The following is a 24,893-nucleotide window of genomic DNA, read 5'->3' on the forward strand; positions in this document are numbered from 1 at the left end:
CATGCGCAAAATTCATGACCTCCGCAGATTTCTTTGCTTCCCTGCAGAAAAATGATTTCTAACGGGGATGCAAAGGGAAGCCACAAGAGTGGTCATGTGCACCTTCCTGGCAGTGCAGACAGGTCAGTCTGGGTGCCCAGAGCAGCCGGTAGAGACATAAATCACTGCCGGGACAGAAAGGCTGGGCAGTCATATCTGTAGGGTGACTGGACAACAAGTGTGAAAAATCAGGATGGGGTGAGGGTTAATTTGAGCCTATATAAGAAAACGATCCAAAAATCACGACTGTCCCTATAAAATCGGGACATCTGGTCACCCTACATATGTGTGAGAGAGACACTGTCCCTCTTGCTCGTCATTGTGGCATGCTTGGCGTGGAGGGGCAGGGCTTTGGGGTGTTTCTGAGGAGGTAGGTGTGGAGCAGACTCTGCCTGCTTAGTGAATTGTTCCCATTGTTCTTAGTGAATTCCCCTAGGAGTATAAAACAGGTGTAAAAATTTTAAAACTCCTTTACATTGCCAGAGTGGTGTAAAGGAGCCTTATTGTAAAAGACAGTGTGGCTTTAGAAATGCTTATGGCGCTTTAGTGATTAGAACCTGTCTAAATTTTTGGACTGAAAAAATTTTGTATCAAATTGTGTTCCACAAATTGTTTGCTACTGACCTATCTGGAGATGGTCAGTAGCCAATATAAATTGTGACTTTGAGTCCCCAGCCCTCACTTGCTCTTCAGTTGTCTATAATGTAACACTGAGCATATGGCTGCATATAGTTGTTAATAACTAGAAGAAAGGATCAATACTAGCTACATTACTATTAGAGGGGATTTGAGGAGTTCCTCCAATGCTCCCTACTACCATTTGTCATCCATTGTATTGCAGTTTAAATAAATTACCAAAACAATTGAAACCAGCATGATTATATCGCTATTTTGACAAATAAAATTTGCAGAATTTTAAAATACTGTGCCCAGAATTTTTAATTTTTTGATGCAAAATTCCCTCAGGAGTAAAAGGGCAACAAATCCTGTAATGGACAATAATGGAATAATCTGCCCATGAGGGAAACCTATTCCTTACCCCAGGAAGTTAGTGACTGGTTTATTCCAAGGGCTGCATGAAGGCTTATAGCCCTGAAACAGTTTTAATCTTAGCTAATGCAAGCCTGGGTGTTCTCACTTCACTGCTCATATAACCAGCCCTGCCTTTCCATTTTTCGCTATGACGGCTCTGGACCGCCGAGGCAGTGCGTTCCACAGGCCAATCCTGGGGGTGCAAAAACAGCATTTCCTGGTGCCGGTTTTGGCATGTGCTGGGGGCTGCTGCTCCCTGCAGAGCCGCCTGGCCCAGCGCCCCGCACCCCGACTCCTGCACCGCCCCTTGTTCGCCTCTGGCTGGGCGCCAGTGGAACATTCCTGTCCTCCTCTCCCCCCTCCACCGTGAGTGGTACCTTCCTGGGGCTGGCGAGTCACGTGGCGCGCCCCACGCTGGGCGTGGTTGGTGCGGTCTCTGGGCTGTGTCACATGACAGCACTTTTGCCTTGGTGCCCACGCGTGCCGGCTCGGTCAGTCAGTCTGTGCGCGGCGGGGCCTAGCAGCAGGATGAGTGTCTCGCGCTGGTCGTTGCTGGTAGTCGCTGCCGCCGCGGCGCTCGCGGTGCTGGCCGAGGACCCGGTGAGCGGCGCGTGGGGCATTTCCCCGGGGGCTGCAGCTGTCGGTGCGCGGCTTCCCCCTTCCCCGGCGGGCAGGTCCCTCCGCGTCTCGCCCGCGGCGCCTTGCTGGAAAGCGCCGGCGGGGGGACTGCAGCTGCGCCGGGCCGGGCGAGGGCTGCCCCTGCTTGCGGGAGGGAGCGCGGCCCTCACTGGCTCGGGCGCTCGCTGGGGTTGTGCCACCTGCACTGTTCTCCTCGCAGGCAGGAGCGGCCCTCGCCTGATGCTGCCCCTGGGTCCCCGGGGGGGACACGGAGCCTTGGCGGCAGTAGTTGTATGCACAGGCCGCACCTCGCTATGCGAGGCACCGCCCCAGGCTGAGAGAGGAGATAGTGGGCTGCCACGCCTGGGTTAGTAGCAGGTAGGTGGGATGTTTAGGAGCCTGGGAGTCAAGCTGGTTTCATTTGCTCTTGTAATTGGTATTGGTCTGAACTTTCAGAGTGGGGTTCCTGAAGCCAGGCACCTCGGTTAACCAGCCTGACCACCTAGCATTGCCTCTGACTGCTTCTTAGTATCCTATCCTCTTTGGCAATAGTGGAGCCCTTCTGAAAGTTAAACCACTTATCTAGGTACTAAATTCTAGGTGCCAAGCCCAAACTGTAGCCCTTGTTAATGATGGAGATACTTGGTGTTTTACTGTGCAGAAAGTGGTACTGTCCACTCTACAGTAAGATGAACTGATTTTCATCCTGTTTTGTGCACTGCTGAAATTACAGGTTCATTGTCTCTTAACTATTTGATCCCAAACCACTCTTTGTGTGGATTACTGTAAAGTACAGCTTTATTCTGTAAAGCGGGAGGTGGTTGGGGCTGTTTAGTGAGGCCCTGAAACAGTTAACTAGTAGTTGCATTGGTTATGCAGAGTGATTTAAATGTGTAGCTCTTTATTGGGAAAACGTGATTATTCTCTGTAGAAGGTATGGCCAGAAAACCAGTATTCAAATGAGATTTTGGGAGTAATTGGTAGTATTTATTAGTCTGCTTTCTGTGACAAAACATACAGTTAACACCTTCCGTGGGTTAGGAATAGTACAGACAAGATAATACACAGAGAAACAATAGTGACCTGTGGAGAACATTTGTAAGACCCAACTTTCCCTAAAAACTCCACTGAAGTTAGTGGCCCAAGAAACTTTTCTGAATTGAAGCTTGGATTTTCTTCAGTGGGAAAAGAAAACACTTGAAGGTTTGGGCAGTAGCCAGAATAGCAGAAATCTGTCCAAGCTAGTTGAACTTCTAGCTGATAAATTTACACAAATTAGCTTTTGTGGTAGCCCTGTGCAGCTGCCCTGTAACTTTTGTAACCTTCGTACACCTCAGAACTAATCCTTTCCGTACCTGTAACTTCATTTCAGTAGTAGATGAAGTGAGTTACATGTGTACATTTATGAAGCACTTTGGGATACTTTGAGATATAAAAGTGATCTATGTTTGGATTACAGTAGTTTCTAGAGACCTCATTCAGAATTGCGACCTCATTGTGCTAGGAGCCATGCAAACAGTGATAACTTAAATCCCTGTCTTGAAGAACTTGGTCCTGAAGCCCCATCTTGAAAATGTGAGTAACTTAACTTGGCATATGTCAGTAGCCTGAACTCAAGACTAGTAATGTGTAAGGTAACTCACCTGTGTAATAAGTATTTGCAGGACTTTGGCCTAATTAAAGACAAGATGCAACAAGTGGATGCCTTATGAATCACAGCAGCTGCTGTTCAGTACATTATGTTTAAGTCCTGGATATGTTAATTTTAGATCATATGTACCCACTTCAAAATATTCTGTTTTAAATTTAACAAATTTCAGTAATGAGCTATATGAGAGCAAGGCCCTTTATATATTTTAGATTACTTGATTAATAAGCTATTGTCCTAGCAGTTTTCCTTGTGCTTGCTATGATTATTTTGCATATTTTACTTAATATACACTTCTGACTTTATTTGTTTTGTTTCTTGTGTGAAAGATTAAGTTGGCAAAGGCTTCTTGATGAAATACTGAAGTACTACACAACATATCAATACTGTTTTTAAAATGTGAAAGGAGGGAGGAATCTCAAGAGGACTGCATGCTGTGTTTATTTGTAGTGTTACATAGAGAATTTAAGATAATTTCCTTTTAAACCATTAAGTATGGATACACATTTTTATTTGTAGAGGGAGTGAATACCAAATTGATTTTATATAAAGTGGTTTCCAATTTTTAAACAATTGTTTAGTAGCATAAATTTATAGTGTATTTTAGAAGGAAATATATATCAAACAATAAACAATCCTAAGGATTCCTGAAAATCTCTACTACTGAGAATAAGGAATTCAGGAGGAGGAGAAGTCCCATTGACTTTAATAGGATATCTTGAAAATCTCTGCCAATACAGTTAGGGCAAGTTCTTTGTTTTAGAAGAGTCCACTTTGAATTTTTCTCCCTAGTCCACAGCAATTTACAACAGAACAATTGCTGCCTTTTATGACTTTGTGGTCTAGGTAATGGTTGTCTTGTTTCAGAAGTGAACCTTAATTCTATTACCATATCCTTTTTCAAAATACTGGAGTGACGCTCTTACTTTTGTCTCAGGACATAAAATGTATTAAAGACATGCTATGTAAGTGGAGTTCCTCATTTTGATTGTTTTCCTCTTAAGTATTCTGTATCAAGCATGCTGTTAGAACATTGCATATGAATGAGCTCACATACTCAAACTGTAATATATACATGACTTTTTGATGCAACTGCAAGGTCTTGTTGAATAAGTGATCATATCTCAATATGAAATGTGGCCTCCACCAGTACAAATATTTGTAATAAGTTTATAATGAAAGTATTGCGGAGGTAGTTAAAGGGAGGCAAAGGGGATCTTAAAATCCAGCCAGATTCTTAGATCTTGATCTTGCAGTTGACTGCACGCATGTGTATCCTTGGGGCTCCATGTTGACATGGAGCATGCTGCTGTAGTGGCTTAGAAGCACGAGTATGAAAATGTGTTGGGGTAGGCTGTTTAGAGATGTGGCAGGAGAGTTGGTGGATGACTATATGACTCATTTTAATTTGCATGATTCAGTTTCGTATGAAGAACTTCAGGTTTCTCTTTGATGCAGATACATTAGGTTAAAGTATACTTCATACCACTGGCAATCAAGCTGGTTTCTCTGTCACTAGTAATAAATATCATACAGGGGACATGCTTTCAGTTACAGCTGCGTAACTCCATTGTATTGAGAATTGCACAGGTTGTAACTGAATGCCATGCCTTCAGTGAGTTGTACAACGTAACTGAGGGCAAAACTTGGTCTTCCAATTTCAGCTTAGATAGAACTGAAAGCAAAAGAAAATTGGGCTCACTTGCCCTATCTGTGTTGGCTCTGCAATGCTGTTAAGTTTCGTATTACTTGTTACTACTATTCTGAAGGATGAAAATCATCAGCAGGGTTATTACAGCATGACAGAATACTGCCTTGCAATGGAAGAGGTAAAGAAATTGTTTTATGGAACATAGAATTCTAAGCTGTCTTTAGTTACCAAAAGGATGCAGAATATCAATTAGTCTGATAGCTTTTAATGTGATATCTTTAATCTATAAAATACTATTCAATGTTATAGTAGTGCAAAGGGAGATTACTAGGAATAGTAAGATTAGGTAAGGGAAATCTTAGACTGATTAGTGAGGGGGAACTTCCAGAAATTCTGGAGTACAAAATATTCTTCCAAGGCAGTGATGAAATCCCTGTTGCTTGGAATGCTTAGAATGGACAGTTTACACTTATAAAGTTCATCTGGACATTTAAATAGGCTGGACTTGAAAAGTTTACTCAACTGTTACTATTCTGGGCACTAATGCTACTCTCTACAGTGACAAATGTGGCACCATGCATGGCTCCTGCAGTTTACAAGAACTAAAACAGCTTTGTTCTGTATTTAAATGTAACTGTCAGCTTTCTATTTGATAAACTCAGAGTAAATGGGTGAGTGACTTTTTTGGACTCCCTTTCTTCATAACTTGGCTTCACTCACTTTGATCATGGCATATGTTTTCTATGTTGTCTTCAGTGTCTTTCACCTTACCTTTTCCCCTGCATTATCTTTCTCCATTTTTCCCCCCTTCTGTGTCACCTCCACAATCTATCATGTTTCTCACCCTCTCACATACATTCATGTACATATGAGATTTGGAAAAACTTTACCCAACATCTAACAGTCAAAACAAAACCTGGTAGCAAAAGGTTGGTAAGAAAGATGCAGCCTGTCTGGGCCAATGTCCAAGCAAGAAGCTATCCTGTCTCCAACCAAAACTCCCTAGCTATTGAGAGAGAGGAAAGTATAGAAATTTTTACAAAGATACTGCTTCAGGCCCTTCCTTCCAGGCTACACTTTTTGTAGCAGCCTCTGATTAAGTGTCTGACATACCTGAAGCCCACTTTCATGGCTTCTGAAAGGGAAGAGAAGATTTTTCTGTCTGCTAAAAGCAGCTTGACTGTTAGAGGAGATACACCCTCTCCTCTTATCCTTCCTCCAACTTCATGATAGTTGTGAAGGGAAAGAAGCTTCATGATATTACCACACTAATAACTCCAGACCTGCTCCTAATTTCATTCTGTTGCTGGGAAGTGTGTTTTGATTTCACTGCTGTTCCAGAGAAGCTTTTGAACAGCAACAATGAAACTACAGTCTTGTCAATTTGATGCTTTTGCTTAGGAAAGCCCTGAATAGTAGATGCTCTGGAACTTCCTGAATATCTGGGAACATCAGTGTATGTTGGTTCAAGAATGGAAGGCTATTTTTGTAACTCTCCACCTAGAAACTTGTTTTGTTTGGAAAGTTTAAGTTCAAGAAAACAGACACCATACTTGTTTTAAGTGTGTTTTTTTTTAAACATTAACTCTTACATAACATGCACAATGACTATAACTGAAAGACTAGAAAAGTCACTTGTTTGGGTTTTTTTTAAGTTTATTTCCTTTGAGTACCCACAAAGGACAGTTTCGCATCCCACCCCACTTCCTCTTTGATTAAGTGGGTTATTTTACACAACTAGAGAAAGGGGAAGCCTTTTAAGAGTGATTATGGAACAGCCAAAATTAGCTTGGGGGTATAGCAGCATATATAGGACCTGAAATACTAAACTTTAAAAAAAAAAATTTTTGGATTTCAAGCTAATGTCCTATTATGTTTGATTGGCTAGAGGCAATAATGTTTCCTCAATTAGTATAGACATGGCCTAGGTTACCATATTGAGCTTCTTATCAACAAAAGGATTCTGGAGTATCCAGCTGTCACTTCAAAAAAAAAAAAAAAAAAAAACCCACACACACAAACCAAACCAAAAACACACCACCATTCCCCAAGAAGCCAAATTTCCAAACTGAAATTTGTCATTTTGCCTTAACAGTAGATCACTAAGAAGCAGTTGTGCGCATTGCCTGGAAGTCTGCAAACTTACAATGTTTACCTAGTTTTCTTTTATAATTTAGTTATGAAGGGATAATGAGTTTTTAAACAATGCTGACAACAAAACCATGGATTATTTTGAGAGACTTGAATATTTGTCTGCTTAGCAGTGTTTTTCAGCCAGATATCTATTTTAGAAGTGACACTGTACTAATTGCTTGACCTAGTTCTGATTTTGCTTTATCTGTTAAACAGAGATGCATGTGATGGAATATTTCCTTTTTTAGTTCGTGAAATGTCAAAGTTTCACAAGATATAGTTTGGCTGTTCAGAATTCCGACTCCTTATAGCCTTCTCTGTCACCTGATGTCTACAGCTAGCTTCCTTATTTTAGATTCCTTAATTTTGTAGTTAGCTTCTGTAAGTTTGAAATTTGTTTTACCTTTGCCTTAATTAGGAAGATATAACAACTGCACAACATTGTTTTCATGCCCATGAACCTGCATACTTCCTATAGTCACATCTAGCATGAGCTTTGATTCCCCTCAAAGTTTCTTCCCAATCACTCCAGACAGAGAGAATACAAATGTATTACATTTATTTAGTGCTCTGCTGATGGCTGTTCTTAGCTGTGACTATATCTTGACTAGGACAACAGGGTAAATAAACAGCAGCTGTCAGCCAAAGGGTAACTTCTATGATAGGTATAAAATCTCTTTGCTAGCTTAATTTGTTACAGATCAAAAATCCTCACACCAATTATATTGCACAAGTATTAAAAATGTTAGTTAATTAAATGTCCTGTCTTCTTCTGTAATACCGTGGAATAACTTGTAAAATAGAAGGTACCTTGCACAGTGTCACAGGCTATTTGAATTTATGAATCTAGAAAGCTTTAGATGAGTTGCCCAAGGACAACTTGCGTCTCCATCCAGATTGTTAACATGGATATGCTGGCTGTCAATTGTTTAGTCTGAGTGAGTTGTATGCCCATTTGTCAAGGACAAACTTAATCTTTCTTACTGGTGCAACCAAATAAACTGCAAATAATTAACCATCTACTTGTTTACTTGTAAATAGCATTTGTTCCCATAAAACACTTTGGGGTGCACTTGTTCTGTAGGGCAATGTGGGGCATGCTTGAGTGAACAAAACTCAGAAGCAGGCTGGTATTTTTTTCATTACTTCTGTTAGCTGGCTGCACTTACAAGTCAAATGAGGTAAGTTGCCAGAGTGGAATAGCTGGTGCAGCACAGGATTGGGAGCAGTGAGACTTGGGTTCTGACCCTGATGTTGATTCCTAGACTTTGCTATACTACAAAAAGTAGTCATTGCTCACATTGGGTGCAGCTGTTATGCTTGGGATTATGCTGGCAGTTAATCAGTTTCTATATTGGTGCCAAATGTAAAGTTAATTAAATGGTGCCAAATGTTGTTTGCTCTTTGCTACATTGCATTTAATTCATATTCAGCACCAGTTTAGCTGCACATGTCAGCAATAGGTAATGGCTCTACTATATAGCAAGCTCTTATGACTTAAGGCAAACCACTTAATTTGTGTATGCCTTTGCCACTCATCTGTCAGTGAAGGATAATATCAAACATGCCTATCTTGTATGTGTGTGGTGATTTACTTAACACTTCTGAATTAGTCTGACCTCTTAACAGAATGCTTTGTAAATGTTAAGTGCTATCACTGGCACCTCTAATCACAGTAGGAATAATCAGTTAATATACAGGATTAAGTGCAAGCCATTAGCTTGTCCACTGAGCAATAAATAATCTTAAATTCACTTGTTCATCTTGGACTACCAGAATATGGGATTTTTTCCTAGCCTGTTATGATTGCTCAGCTAACTAACTAGTTATATTATTCTTTATGATAAAAGTATGAATGATTCCCTATCATCCCCAAGCACCCGCTTGTGTCTGAGCATCTTAAGGCCAGGGTTACTGTCCCACTTCCTCTGTCAGGCCTTTTAAGGACTCTACAGCAGGCTCTCTTGCTTCAACATCACCCCTCCTTGGAGCCCATTTATTACAAAAACATCATGCAAATAATCCAGAACAAAAATCCCAAAGCATCATCCATCTGTCACCACTAGTGCATCTAAATCCATTGACATAACACATACCACACTCTCAATGCCTCTTTGGTCTTCTCCTGGCCTTCTGCCAGGATAGCCACCCAACCCTTCTACCTGGAGTACAACCTCACTATTCCCTCTCTGCTGGGAATTCATCCATGTCAGGGGAACATACCTGACTCCTGTCCTGTTAACTCTTTTCTGGCTCTCCAGCATGTAGATCTCCTCTGTTGCACCCTTTTTTCTAGCTCTCCAGCATGTAAACCCCTCTTGCACCCTTGCCTTCAGTCTTCTCTGGTCCTTGGTTTCAAGCTCTCCAGCTTGGAAGTCAGTAGGTAACTCCCTCTCCAGCCTGGGGAGGCCAGCCAGTGAACACCTCTGCAGGTTTTCCTCAGAGACTGCCTTCCCTATGTGCTTCTCCCTGATCCTTTATAGCTGCATGTGCTGTCTGGTCCCCCTAATTGGTCAAACTGGAAGCACCTGTACTGGCACAAGGGCGCTGGACATGCTTCATTTAAAAAGACCAAAAACCTAAAACTACATAGCATATTAAAAAAAAAAAATCAGCTAACCAAGAAGCAGGTTTAGGAAAAAAAACAAAAAACCTTACATTCTTAAACAGTACTGTGTTCTCTTTACAGTTTGGAGAAGACTGCAGAACTAAAACATATCCTCCTGCAGGACCAACGTGAGTAACTCAAATTACTGATCCACATTACAGGAAAACAGTGAATGGGGGTGGGAGAGGAAGGGGGAGGCAGTTTAAGCTTCTGTCTTGCTCGCGTAACAGAATCAAACAAAAACATCTCTTCCATAGTTTTGGCCTTGTACTTGGTGTAGCACAGTTTTATAAACTTGTATAAATATGAATGTTGGTACTTGTTTTTCAGATTCAAAGGGACGGTTCCAACATACATCATAAATCTTGATTTACCTCCCAGCAGAAGATGGGATAAATTGCTGAGTGACAAAAAAATAGAGGTATGAAATAAAAGCTTTTGCTCTTAAGTTTAGCTTTAATAACTTGTATATAACTTTTTCATGGAGACTCACAGGAAAGAATGAGTGGGAAGAATTTACCTCTGAAGTATTTAATGACTAATGTTTCTAATTCCAGTCTTCTGTACCTAAACTGATCTGACTTAAGGTCTTGACCAGGGAACAAAATAAATGGTGGTTTAAGTAAACACTTTCTTCCTACAAAATGTTTATTCTCAAACTGGATCTGACATAATAGAAGGTAAGTTAACTAGTAATTAGAACATTTTGAAGAGTGGTGTTTCCTGAAGTGGACTTAATTTTACTTATTAACTTTTTCTCCTTAAATTTCAACATATTTATTATGAGGGAATTGTGCCAGAGTGACAGCCTTCTGGGGGCTGAAGTATTCTACCCACAAACACAGGATACAGCAGTAGTAGTCTTAACTTTCCCACTGATCCAGTCAGTATGCCTCCTTCCTAATTTGGAGAAACTGACTCTGGTGCTGAATGAGTAGTCCATTCCTCATCATCATACTGTTTTTGGCCCTCCTAACACTGTAAATTCGGGCACAGACTGTGGTGGAGCTTTTTGTGGAGTGGAAAGAGGTCACTAAATTTGGTTCATTCAAGCTATCTAATATGCCATTGGGTAGGAATAGCTCTTGAACACTATTCAAGTGTGTTTGTTTTGAACCTGAAGAGAAAAGGAACTGTTTCAGATTTTCAAATCTGCCTGTCTCTAAAGTTAGGCTTAAAATTAATATTTAGGCCACTAATTAGAAGTAGCTTTTCACCCCAGATATGTTGAAGTCAATGCGAGAAGCGGATGCCCAGTGTCAGCTGGGGCTGTTCATCACCTCTTAAGACTAAGCTAGTTTTGCTTTTGCCCAAATATAGGTTTTAGGAACCTGTTTGTTAGCTAGACTTGAAAATATTGGTCTATATTTTTACCTGTACTTTAGACCATGTACTCCCTCTCGAACCATGTAAACCAAATCAGTGGAGTTTCACCATTTACAACAGGACTACATTTGTTATGTGCTCTCAAGTGGAGCAAATTTGAAGCTTTTCTAGTGTATGTACTTGAGATAAGTTTCTTAAAATAAGGCCCTTTTTGTCTTGTGGGAATGATAGTAAGGGTTCCAGAATTGGGCTCTTAAATGGCTGCAGAAATTGGCAATGTTTGTCTCTCATTACTAGCATCAGATTATCATTTTTGCTTTTATCATTTCCTATATTAAAATGCAAAAGTTATCACAATCTTGAACTCTTAACTTCATTTTTGCCTTTCTAGTTGAAGACGGTAATTCAGAGTATTAAAAATATAGCAGATGCATTCGTCCCAAGTGGCAAAGTTGTTGAAATAGTGGATACTAAGTTGGTAAGTATCTTCAGTGTCTGTGTGGTTTTTTTGTTTGTTTTTAAAAAAACATCAAACTGCATGCCCTAGCCTCCAGAATGCAGTCCTAGAATCCATAGAAAAGTAGGGCAGGAAGGGACCTTGAGAGGTCATCAGGTCCAGCCTCCTGCACAGAAACAGGATCAAATACACCCAGACCATCCCTGACAAGTTTGTCCAACCTGTTGTTAAAACCTCCAGTGATGGGGATTCCACAACCTCCCTTGGAAGCCTATTCCAGAGATTAACTACTCTTATGGGTAGAAAGTTTTTTCCCTTGCTGTAGATTGTCTGTTACTTCTCCAGAGACTGAGACTTCCAATGTGATATATACTTATTCTTAGTTTGGAAAACTTATTTTCTGGAGTTTAAATTCTATCTGAAGCCAAATGGTAAACTGAGGAAAAAATTATCACAAGTGTTCTGTTTTGGGGGAATTCTTATGAATTCAAGTAAGTTTGAAGTTAGTCTTCCTATCCAATAGGAAAATTCATACGCGATTGAAAATGACTTGGTCTCTTTAACAAAACAGACTTATTGCAATGCTGATTTTTTGCTGTGCTGTACTCCTTCTTAGTCAGTTCCTTTAGTTTATTGAATGTGGCATAAGTGTCTGACCACAACAGCACTAGTGAATTTATCAAAACGATCTTGATCAGAGTCCATTTTTTGGACTAACAGCAAAACTGTGGCCCCTCCCCTTTAACTACTAACAGATATATGAAGTATTTGAGTAATTCACGAGCGTGACAAAACTGAATTGAAACAGTACAGTTTTTAGCAGCAGCAGTAATATCTGGAGTTAAAAGTACCATTTTACTATGTGCAGTTTTGCAAAGGGTAAAAGGGACAATAGCAAGAGAAATTGTGGATGTGGTATTGATTGATAAATCTGCTGATCTATATTGTAAGAGACATGTCTGTGTACACTGCAATTTCCCTTTTATCCTTTGTACATTTTTGACCTTCTCAGCTGCTAGACTGACTGAAATGATTATTTTTTAAACTCTTAAGATAAGGAGACCACATGAAACAGTCCTAAGAGCAAGACATAAAAGGCATTTCAGAATCACTAGAAGTTAGATTCTTTGGGTCAAACCTTCAAGCCTGGTTGATCCAGGCTTGTTACAGCACCTGAGCAGGGAGCAAGATGACATGGCCACATACGCTAGCTGTTCTCAAGCTAATGTGCTAAAAATAGCAGTGTGGCTGTTGCAGCATGGGCTATCCACCCAAGTACAGACCTTGGGAGTCAGGCAGGCTTGTACTTGGTCAGCTAATTCATGCCATAGCCCGGGCTGCAGTGCCCACATTACTATCTTTGTCATGTTAGCTTAAGCAGAGCTAGTGTGTGTCTGTCTTCCTGGACTGGGAAGCGCACTCCCAGTTGCAGTGTAGACATAACATTAGACAACTCTGCTTGCCTCATCCTGAAGGCAGCAGGAGGCCAGGTCTGTCTCTACACAATCTATAACAGTCTCATGTCACTGGATTAGAAGGCACTGTGGCTACACCCCATCCTCTCACTCCACTGTGGCAGAGAATGGGTGGTGTAGCTAGGGAGTCCCCTAATCAGCGTTACTGTGAATGGTGCCTGGGACTTATGTCTTGGTCTTAATGGTGACAAGACTATACTTCTCTTATTACTGTCTGTGGTCTCAAATTAACTGGACATTGTGCTCATCTCCATTGTTTGAGTGTAGAGATTTTAATAAACTTAATTTGTATTCTTAAGGTGCTTCCTTGCCTTTCAATTTCTTCCACAAACCTCTCAAATATTGTCAGAGATATTCAATGTCCAGTTTTATGTCCGCCTAGAAAGATGTGACGATGAGAGAGCCTCTGTTTAGAGACCAAGATATTCGTCTTCAGTTACAATTTAAACAATTTTTTTTTTTTTTTTTTTTGTCCCTCAGGTTCGACTGATTTCCACCCTTCCCTACCCTTTCAATGAAGAGCTTAAAGGGATTGCAAATGCTTCAGGCATTCCTTTGGGTAATAATTTAAACATTTCAGTTCTATAATGTCTGAATCACTGATTATTTTTCCCCTTTAAAATTGCAGTGCATTTATCACATTAGCCTACACTCCCTGATTATTCAGTGTATAACTGGTAATTTAGTGAAGCACTTTGATGCTTTAAATGAAAACATTATCTGTAGGAACATGATGACTGCAAATGACACTTGAAAGATTGCAACTTGTAACCCTTCTGTCCAGCCATGCCCTCTCCCTGATGGTCTTGTGAAGTAGATCTTCTGCTGGGAGATATGGAAGCTGTCAACCTAGGACTGCTAGAAGTTGTAGCACTCCTTTGGTGAGAGTTCTTTGCCTTTCTGTACACCCACTCCCAACATGCCAAGAGGGGCAGGGTAGGATTGCTTGTGGGACTTTTCTCCCCAGAAAGGCATGTGTAGCTACATGCCACAGTGAAATGCAGGCTGCATCCGCACTGCAATATGTAGCTACACGTGCAAATGAAAGGTATCCCACTGCCAGGGCCGCACTGCTTAAAAATAGCCTTTTAGACTAGGGAGGTGGTGCTTGGCCATGCAGAGAGCCATGCAGGTATATACCCACAGGGTTCAGGTGTGACTTTAATTGCCTAAGCAATGCCTCACCATGTACACTGCTGTTTATACCCATGCTAGGGGGGGCATGCCACGTATATACTCTACGTGCTGATGTAAGGTGTGTGCAGACACTCACAATGGATTTCTGGATACTCCATTTTCTCTGCCAGAATCCAGGCAGATCAGGAGAACCACTGATCTGTGCTTTTTCCCTCAACAATCGTGGCAGTGTGCAAGCAGCATGAGCAGTGCTATGTTGAAGATTTTGTGTGATGCAAGTTGTTGAACAAGGAAAGCTGTATCTTCAGTGTCAGATTTGGGTGGGCACATAGATGCAAGAGAGAATCTAGTCCCCATGTTCGTTTAGTTAAGATATTGAAGCTCCTTATACCTCATGAGGCTCTTGCCTTTAAGTGAACTGGCCATTCACTCAAACCCCAAGAGTCAAGTTAAAATTCTAGAGAGGAGTGCTGTAGGATTCTCCTTTCTCTAATAGGCTTCTTTTCTAATAGCTATTCTTTTTATTGACAGTCTGGCACTTTGAATGAATGCTCCTTTTTTTTTTTCTAGGAGAAATTGTTCTGTTTAATATCTTCTATGAAATCTTTACAGTATGCACTTCAATAGTAGCAGAAGACAAATCCGGTAAAGTCTGTTCTTAACCACTTTTATTGTGAATCTTATGGGCGCAATGGCTTTTGTCCTGTGTAAATACTTTTTGGTTGAGCTTTTGATAATAGTCCACTAGGAACTTTGCTATTGCTGGCCTTCTGTTCCTTGCTCTGTTGCTGTCCAGCTGGATGAAGTGATTTGCTCAAGGTCACTGCTCCCGTTACCCCTTCTGGAATGTAGAGATGATAATATTGAACTCTATAAATTGTGTTGTGATCTATAGATGAAGACCACTATATACAAAAGTTACGTACTTTATGTGAAAGGTGCTCAGATACTGTGGTGATGGGCAGCATTTATATAACTCTAACCCAAATAGTTTTAAGTGGCTGATTGATACCTACTGAATTAAAAAAATAAATCACTCCATGGTCGCAGTGTTCTCCGTTGCTATGTGAGAGGACTGGGTTTCAGGTTTTGTTTTCTTGGTCCATTCTTTCCCCTTCCTAAACTGCACAGGCACTAATATGAGTTGTTGCAAAAGGAGTCTTCCATTTTTTCAGCCAAATGGGTGATAGCTTTGAGGGTAAGAGTGAATTCAGTGAACAAATGGCATGAGGATTTCATTTGCTGCTTTTTCCCTTCTTAGAAATTAGTTCTGATATTGCACGGTCACTCTTCCCACAAGCAGTTCCACTAGGCAGGGTCCACTGGCTCCCTCGACACCTTCGAGGAGCAGTGGGCGCTGTCTGGGCTTCTCTGCTCAGTGTCCCCATCCGGTACCCTCGTTTTGAACCTATGACCTTCACTTCACTCCCTGTGTTTTTATTGGTTGTCCCCCATAATCACTTGGTCCCTGGGTCCAGTCGTCCTTCCTGCTAGGCTGGGGGTGGGTCCTTTAGGAAAAACCTCCCAGGTTTTCCAGTAAGAAACATTGAGTTTTTACAGTGAACAAAACACCTTTACAAACAGAGTAGACCATCTGCTCATTTAAAACAAAACACTCAAATAGCTGTGGATTGAAGCAGTAAACTGGAACTGCTTTGTATTCATCATTCCATGGACTCTGAAACACTAGTAGCAATCTGTAAAGTACCATAACTTTCCCTATGTTTCAAATTTACTAGGGTAGTTTAAATGCCTTTCCAAGTCTCCAGGAAGACACAGCATTTTTAAAGTTACCTGATTATGTATTCACTCAGGTGTTCTAGCATGTTAATTTGATAACATTCCATTTCATTTAAAAAAATTAATGGGAAAACTGGGAGAATTGTATTTTAATACCCAAATAATGTTGGGGATTGGAATCTGTTTTGATATGGAAAGCAATGAGACAAGTGTCATTCATCAGAGAGAAGAAGCTAAGGTTAGAAAACATTAAATTTTAGAAAGGAAAAGCTTTAGAAGCAGGCTTGTTCCAAATATTGTTTTGGCAAAGGTAGCTTGTTTGGTCTCCCCAATCATTCTTACCATAGAATGGTCTTCCTTGGCATCCATATTGGTATAGCAAGAACACCCACAACAGCATCCACTTATAAAATCTTGTATCTGCTATGAGTTCAGCTTGCCTATTTTTCTTCAGTCAGATTGAGCTTAACCCCCTAAATGTCTGTTTTTAAAAATATGTATTAAAATAACTTCTCTTCTAAATCCAGGAAAGCTGTACCATGCTAGAAATTTAGATTTTGGACTATTTCTTGGGTAAGTACATGTGTGTCTGTCTGTCTCCCTTTAGACATCATAGAGTGATTCTGAATAAGAGTCCTAAAAGCAACCTAGGCTTGAGTGTTACTGTTAATTTTACATTTACACTGACTGTTGCAACTAATTACTGTAGCTAACTTTTCACTGTATAATGAAAAAGACTAGTACAGGCTAAGAGTACAGCTCTCCTAATCTCAAGTAGTAAAATAACCCTTATTCCATACTTAGCAGAAATGGCTGTCATTCCATTTTTAAAAATATCATATCTTGTCCTGTTAGCGTGGAAGAGCCCCATAGATGGCACAAGAGACTCTTCTCTCTCTTCCCCCCCCCCCCCCCCCCCCCCCCCACACACACACACACAAACATCCAGCGATGGGTATGAATAGTTGTTGGAAACACTTGCACTCTGAGTGCTCCGCTGTCCCAGCAGATGGAACTCACTCTGGCACAGAGTCTGCTGTGGCACAAAACACAAAGGAAACAATGTAAAAGAAAAGTAGTGGATCTCTGGGGTCACCAGGCTTTTGGCTTTGGTCAATATCTAATTCTTCTAGTGGCATCATGTGAACTGAAGAAGCACTTGTACCATGCCATCTGGATTATTCCTGTTGCTTGTTTTATAGTCCTGTGTATGTATACATACACATGCTACGGCACCATGAGTGTGAACTTCGGAATTTAGTTTCTTTAAAAGGATAGCTTGGATCAAACAGACTTTAGCTTTTACATCTCCTAAGATCAGTTGAAATGTTTCCATGGAATCTTTTTAAATTCTCGGAGAGTTTGCATCCCAAATATTGCACCATGCTAGTGCACGAGTCTAGTAAACAAAACTGACCAGTTTGTATTTTTTTCTTAGGTCAGAGAATGTAAACCATAAACAGTGAAAAGTAAACTGAGTATGAAACAAGGATGAGATTTTACCACTCTTAAAACTATCTATGATGCTGCTTAGTGTGCTTTGTTTTTTAAATGTGTATACATTTAACCTGGCTATCACTGTACTTTCAGGTTGTTTTCAGTTTTTATTGTTCTTAAATAACTTATCCATGTAGTTATCATATGTCCCTAGTGTCTGAGGCTTACTGTGCACCTTGCTGCTTATAGACAGATGGGCTAAAGACTCAACTGTAATATATTGTGAAATGTCTCTCTAAACAGTTCAGCTTAGATGTGGATAACCGGTATTTCTGTATAGGTTGTTTTCTTGACCTGTCTCAGCATTCACAATCTGTTCTGTCCAGAAGCTGGTAGTCTACTCACTATATTGTATATCTTCTAATGATCTGGTGTTTGTATCCATATAGAGTCTATATCGGGTGGGCAAACTTTTTTTTAGCCTGAGGGCTGCATCAGGTTTCGTAAATTGTATGGAGGGCCAGTTACGGAAGGGGGTTGTGGCCCAGCCTCCCACCCCAGGACCCCTGCCTCGACCAACTCTCTCTGTTCCCTGATGGACCCTCTGGGACCCCTGCCCCATCCAATCCCTCCTCTCATTCCTGACGGCCCCCCCCGGGGACCCCTGCCCTGACTTCTCCCTGCTGCCCCATCTAACCCTTCCATTCACTTTGTTTGAATAGTCTGAGCTCCATTGTTTGGCAGTAGTTTTCCTCCCAACTGTCTCAATAGCCAAGAATTTCAGAATTCCATTAATTTATTCTCCCACTACATTTCTGAAATGTCAGTTTTATCTAGGTTTTTCTAATACCTCCACAAATTAACTATAACTACTGTCTTCTCCATATTTTTACTAGAACTTCTGCTGTTTTGTGTGAGCTTTGTTGATCAGTGTGCCTCAGCATCTTTTTCAAATTTCCCAATTAATATTAATAATAACCTCCCCACAAAGAACCTCAACTCTTTCTTTTGGCTCTAAAAGAGAACCCCTATGTCTCTTTAATGAATCCTGATAATATTACGTCTTTGCTTTCTCATGTCTGTATAAGATAGGGGCATGGCTGAGACTTTAAACTAAAGATAGTGGTCTCCACAATAAGATTTCATCACCCTTTGTGCAAGAGGTATACATCTTTGGCGTGCTTTAAAAGTCTCATAGCTCCTCGATTCCAGGTAATATCTCTGCCAAAAGTGATACAGTTGTTATGACAGTTGAGATTATTTCAAGACCTCTTACTAATAGGGTTAGGGTGTCTGGGTAAGTATGGTGTAGAAGGCTTTAAAACCATATATTCACCCATAAACTTCAATTTATAAATTTGCTTTACACTTTCTTCATGCATAGAAGTAAGGAATTTAAAAGTAATGCTAAATGTGGAATTAGGAACACTGTTGCTTTGGGTGCGTGTGTACATTTAATGAATAGTTAAATGTTGCAGCTTAACATGTGTTAGAGTTTCCTTAATGCACACTTTCCTCCTGTAGGTGGGACATAAAAAATAGTTCCTGGATTATAACTCAGGAACTGAAGCCCTTAGTGGTGACTCTAGACTTTCAGAGAAACAACAAAACAGTATTTAAGTCTACAAACTTTGCAGGATATGTGGGCATGGTGTCTGGAATCAAACCAGTAAGTATTCTTTGTTTACAACAGTACAAAACTTTCTGGCGTAGATTTTCCTTTTTTTAAGAGCACGATTCACCTTCCTTCCAAGGAGCAGTTAGAAACAGGTTTGAAACTTGTTCGTTAGTCACCTTCAAAGACTGTCCTTCATCTTTTATAACTCTGAGCCCTTTACACAAGTTATAGCTTCCAAGTTTATTCATAGTTGAGATGGAAATGTACACTTCCAAAGAATGGAAGAAGAAAGGATACTTGTTGGAAAATGCCATTTGATTTGCACAAATTTCTTTATAAAAGGAAATTGCCCACATAAAATACTTGAACTTTGAAGCTAGCTTGTATAGCTAAAGGAAAATTTCTCTCACACACTCAAAATTCAGAATCGTGCAGTCTTGTATCCAACACAGATTTGGCTTTAAAATACATGCCTACATTTGACAGGAAGAGAGATTAACACATCTCAACACTAAGAACATGGACCAAGTTCACTGTTTCTCCTCTTCTTGGGAATCACAAGTGATCTCATTTTTTGCTTGTTCTCAAAGCTGTTTTTTGGTTTGTTTTTTTTTGTTTGTTTTAAAGTGACTTGTCTTGATTTACAGGCAGCTGAGATCTGGGATTTATCTAGATTTTAAACACTGACTATAAACATACACCCTGCCTTTCAAGCTGGTGGTTTTCTTCTCTACTTCCTCTTTTTCCCTGTATTTTCCATCACCTCAAATCTTCTCCACATGCTCTGTCCTACTCTTCTCTACCATTTTAGCCACCAGCATGGTAAAATGAGCTCCACCAATATAGTGAGCTCCACCTTCAGGAGTCTAGGCCTTAGCTGTTGAGTTCCCTTCCCACCCCACTGGAGGAGCTGAGCACACAGGAGGAGTTGGGAAAATTGAGGCTTTAATGTGGAGGCTAATGCATACCTTGGAAGTTTAATGTGCTACTATAAATAAAATGTGGTACTGGTGACCATGCCATGGGGCAAGTCTTCAAGCCTTGAACTTTCCTAAGGTCTGGTGTCATTCTGGGAGACTAATTAGGTGGCTAAAAGGGAGGTGAGGAATGTTATTGGCGGGCAACTGATGTGATGCTTCCTGTAGTGGTCTGATGAGAGAATCGCCCCCTGCCTTGTCTTACCCACATCTAGATTAGTGAGGTTCTGCTGCATGTGTCTAATTTTGCAATCCCTTTCTCAATGAGTAGTTCCACTGGGAATATTCACACGGAGAACAGATTACAGAATCAGGCTATGTGTCCGCCTTAAAGTACAGTGTTACTCATTGCGGTGTCAGTAACTAGTTAAAGTATCTAACTTCATTATGAAAGTTAACTAATTTTGTTTACTATTTTCCAGGGAATTTTCACTCTTACAATGAATGAGCGCTTCAGTCTTGATGGTGGTTACATTGGTTAGTAACTGAGACTTGTTTCTTGAATATACAGCAAAGTTTTCAAAATTTAGGGGCATCTGCTGATTTACCAAAAAAAGACTGAAGTCCGTGTCAGATGCACAAGACAGGGGAGAAGGGAGAACAGAAGCTGAGGCTCGTGATTACACCAGTTATGTAGAAGCTATAAAAATCAGGAGGAAATTAAGATTGTGTGTGTGTGTAGGTAGAAAAATTGTCATAACTGGTGACTTCTTTCAGGAATCTTTGAATGGATTCTTGGGAGGAGAGATGGTATGTGGATGGGCTTCCTCACCAGAACTGTGCTAGAGAATGGTACAAGGTAACACGTTTTTTCTGATGATCTTTGTTTATAATGGTAATGGCTGTGGATATTAACATGTAGAACTCCCTAATTACTTTTTTTTTTAAATCTCCTGTTAGAAGCTTGAAAATTAAACTGATCTCTACCTATTTTGAAAATATGTGGTAGATCTTTAGAAATTGGAACAGGAACCTTTTCCTGTCATGTGTGTGTAGGTTCTTGACAAGCTTTTTTCCTTAAATGAAGCTTAAATTAAGAAGACTACTTCCAGCTGTCAAGTGGCATATCATGGCAAAACCTCTTCAGACACTAGCACAAGTTAGGATGTTATGATAGTGGAAAAAATGCTTTGTTTTGCTGCAACGCATGAGGGGGAGTGCAAAACACTTCAAGTTATTAAAAAAAAAAAGTTCCCATTTGTCTTAACAGTTAGACTATCCAGGAGATTTCTCCCAGCAAACTATAGGCTTTTTAAATAGTGAATCAAATTGTAAACATGAGCAGCTTGCTATTGAGAATTTTTATTTATACAATTCAGAATACTGTTACTTCATGTAGTTCTAGTAAAGTTTTACTTATTGAATAAGAGTGATAAAATGGAAAATACTTTCTTGTGGATTGATATTTGGGTATTCATAGGGCTTAAAGCACAGACACAAATGTAGTTCAACAAGATTCTTCTCTAATGGATTATTTAGTTATCAAGAAGCAAAGGACCAGCTGGTTAACACAAGACTACTGGCTCCAGCTTATTTCATACTGGGAGGAAACAAATCTGGAGAGGGCTGTGTAATCACTCGTAGCAGACAAGCTGCCTTGGATATCTGGGAGTAAGTACACTTAAGAGCAAGACAAATTCCATTGACAGCTGTGCCTGTGTCTAATGAATGGTCTGTTTTTCCTTAAGAGTCAGCTGACTCTCTAGTATCTTACTGCTTGATTTTAAAGCTTTTAATCCAAAAAGCAGTATTTTGATATAGCATCTGGCTTATTCAGGAAAAAGTGCTTTTATAATCCTAAAAGCCTATTTCACTAATCTGCTCAGGAATCTCAAATTCTTTAACTAGTGTTGTCAGTGAAATGCACTTTTTCCCCTATGCTCGCCATATCTGTATCATTTAACCGAAAATAAACACACATTTACATCTCTTTTTAAGCCTTGATGCAAACAGGGGCACATGGTATGTGGTGGAAACAAACTATGATCGTTGGAAGGCTCCCCTTGTCTTGGATGACCGTAGAACACCTGCAATGAAGTGCATGAACCAGACAAAGCAAGAGGTAAATTTTAAAATTTAGTATTTTGAAATTATCTGAACTCAAGCCACCTCATAGTGAGGGTCTGCACTAACCATGGCAGTTCAGGGCATTAGCTTGGTAACAGGAAGAACTAAGGCTTTGTGATGCAAGTTTGCCTACATGATTTAGCCTGAGGCTCTCACTGCTTTGCATTTTTAAACTCAAATTTCAGAAGCTTTTTTTTTTTCTTATGTAGTAAAAGCAGATTGGGGTACAACGGAGAATATAAAAACATGCCCTAAACTACATCTAGGGATTGCTTCATCCATGAGCGAAATGCTACAGCTGACATAAGTTGCCAAATGCTACACAACTGCCTTACCTGCAGCAAAGCCTGGCCTGCCAATCTCTAGTGCCCATGTATCTTCTGTCCCGAAGATGGTTGGTGTTATGTATGCTTTAACTTTACAGCTTAAGTAGTCAGCAAAGATGATATCACTGTTCTCAGCATGATCTTGCTATGTAATTTGTATGTAAACGTGAGCTAGTATAAATATAGCTAATTGTGAACTACTCTTCTTTCAGAATATCTCCCTACCAGCCATCTATGATGTTCTCTCCACAAAGCCTATCTTAAATAAGGTAACCATTTTTTCCACATTTCTTGCAATGGAGTTGTATTTCCACAAGGTGGGCATATCACTTTAGGTCAGATTCAGTGGCATTTCACCTACTTATGGCTGGGACTAGAAACTTGAAACAAAAATAAAATGACAATTATTCTTGGTCTTGAAAATGAAGAATAACCAGCAAGACATCTTCTGAAACATTAGTGAATGCAGTGATTATACTAGTTTGTAATAAGATGTGCAGCAAATCCAACTTGTTCAGAAAAGGATGAACACCTCATCATTTCTAATAGCAATCAAATTACACAAGCAGGGGGAAGCACTGACATGAGATTCCTAAGTAAAACTTCCTTCAAAATATGTTGGAGTCAAAGTTCTCTGGCACTTCACAAAATGTATATGAAATCATTTAAACTTCTATCTGTAAATAGAGGCAAACACAATGAGATTTGGTTGAGGTCAGATTCACTGTTACCCATGAATTTAGAGTTTAAATATCCAAGGGATAAATGTGGTCCAGTCTGCTGACAAATTGTGACTCATATCACACAAACCTTATCTTCCTTAGTGCCAGGAGCAAGGAATCTTATGTCAAGGAGCACAGATCCAGGGATGAAAAGTGTTAATTATTATCTTTTGTAGGGGTGATGTAAATTTTAGGATGTCTCCTCTTTTTATATACATATATACACGGATTCAAGAACATTTCAGAGGTTCTGGGCCTTCATTAAAGATCAGTTCAAAACTGGTTAATCGGTGATTCACATAACTTAGACTTAAAATTATTTTAAAACTTTCCAGTTGTAGCTCAAGATGCTACTTCTCAGCATGCCTAAAGTTTTCTCTTAACATATAGAATGGACACTTGATGGTTCTTCAGTGGGATTAAGATTAAGTTTGTTATAACTGATCATAGTGGTTTGAGGTTTTTACCTCTGTGTGGATGGCAGGAACATAATCTTCATATTCTTGCTCTTACCGCATACATGTAATGTTTTACTAAAAACAAACCTCATAATACACACAACTAGAAATATTAGAAGCTAGAAGAGCCAGGTAGTTCTCATCCTCTGTTCCTCAGCAAATATCTGAAATAAGTAAAATGTGAATCACAGGAGGGATAAAATGAGTTTCCTTTTTCTTGCTAGCTGACTGTGTGCACAACACTGATGGAAGTTTCAGGAGGCCGTTCAGAAAGTTATCTGCGGGAGTGCATAGGTTCCTGTAGTCCATGGTGATCCTTCACCCATCTGAGATGAGCTCTGCCTGTTGGAATTGGATGCCCGTCACTAAAGAATTGTACCTCTGGAAAGGGGCTCTTCAGCCTACAAATATTTCATCAGAACTTTGATTGCTGTTTGCATATAGCTATCAATGAGCTTCTAAAAATAGATCCAATGTAGGACAGGCATCAATCTGCTTCCTTAATTGACAGTTCAGACAACTGTGTACTAGCGTTCTTTTGTTTCAACTTCCAAGTATGTCTCTAAGTGTAATACAACAATCGCCTATTGGTCCCTGCTAATTAGTTACTGCTATTGTTCACCAGATAATTCCTTTTTTCCCCAATTAAAGATACTTTTAAACTACAAAATTGCATTAACGTGGCACCCTCTTCCAGTATGAGAACTAGAAATGATGTGTAAAAAGGCAGTTGATTAAATGAGTTCTGCTACTCTTCCTTTTCACAACAACAAATTAAGAGTTATATAGTTGTTTAATGCTGCTAGTCCAGTATTAAGGATGTATTTCTAAAATGTCTGTGTAAAATGAGCTATCCATAAAATAGCTCCTATTACAATAAACAAGCTATTGGGGAATGTCTTGTGTTACATCTGGGACAGAAGTGACCTTTGGTGTTGGAGATTTTTACCCACATTATTTGCTTGGCATGACATTTGCACTCTAACAGAACTAACGTTTCAAAACATGTATTAATGCTACTCAATATTCCTAGAGAATATTCATCTAGTTTGACATCCACAATGCCTATGTATGAGTCACTTATGCACAAGACACGTATGTACACATGTAATATAACTTAGCCTGTCACTTGCAATGAAAATAGGACATTGCAAACAACTTGCATAAAGTAGAAAAATTATCCTTTGCGAAACAAACACCAATTAAATTAGCAGATAAATCCCTAACAAAGCTGTACAGAGAAAGGAGGTGTACTATAATAAGAAGTACTTGAAAGATCAGTAATGTTGGTTCTATTTCTCAGTTGTTAAAAAGATCCTTACATAGGACAAAGGAAATATAGAAACCAGAACTAGTAAATTGGGATGATACTCAAACTGTAGAGAAGTTTTAAGATGCCTACTAGAGCTGAGTGAATGATTTTT

At 39.9% G+C, this 24,893-nt stretch overlaps 1 protein-coding gene across 1 annotated transcript; it reads left to right on the plus strand.

The window, feature by feature from the left end:
• The first annotated feature begins 1,506 nt into the window (after positions 1-1,506).
• On the plus strand, positions 1,507-24,365 carry ASAH1 (N-acylsphingosine amidohydrolase 1). Its single transcript, XM_050947738.1, has 14 exons — positions 1,507-1,671; positions 9,811-9,857; positions 10,060-10,150; positions 11,447-11,533; positions 13,468-13,546; positions 14,695-14,769; positions 16,392-16,437; positions 18,826-18,970; positions 20,319-20,373; positions 20,614-20,695; positions 21,376-21,507; positions 21,835-21,958; positions 22,502-22,558; positions 23,694-24,365. The coding sequence occupies exons 1-14, from the start codon at positions 1,522-1,524 to the stop codon at positions 23,781-23,783; spliced, it is 1,260 nt and encodes a 419-aa protein (XP_050803695.1). The 5' UTR covers positions 1,507-1,521; the 3' UTR covers positions 23,784-24,365.
• Positions 24,366-24,893: the final 528 nt, after the last annotated feature.

The sequence above is a fragment of the Gopherus flavomarginatus genome, chromosome 3 (assembly GCF_025201925.1).
Source record: "Gopherus flavomarginatus isolate rGopFla2 chromosome 3, rGopFla2.mat.asm, whole genome shotgun sequence".
Taxonomy (NCBI): Eukaryota; Metazoa; Chordata; order Testudines; family Testudinidae; genus Gopherus; species Gopherus flavomarginatus.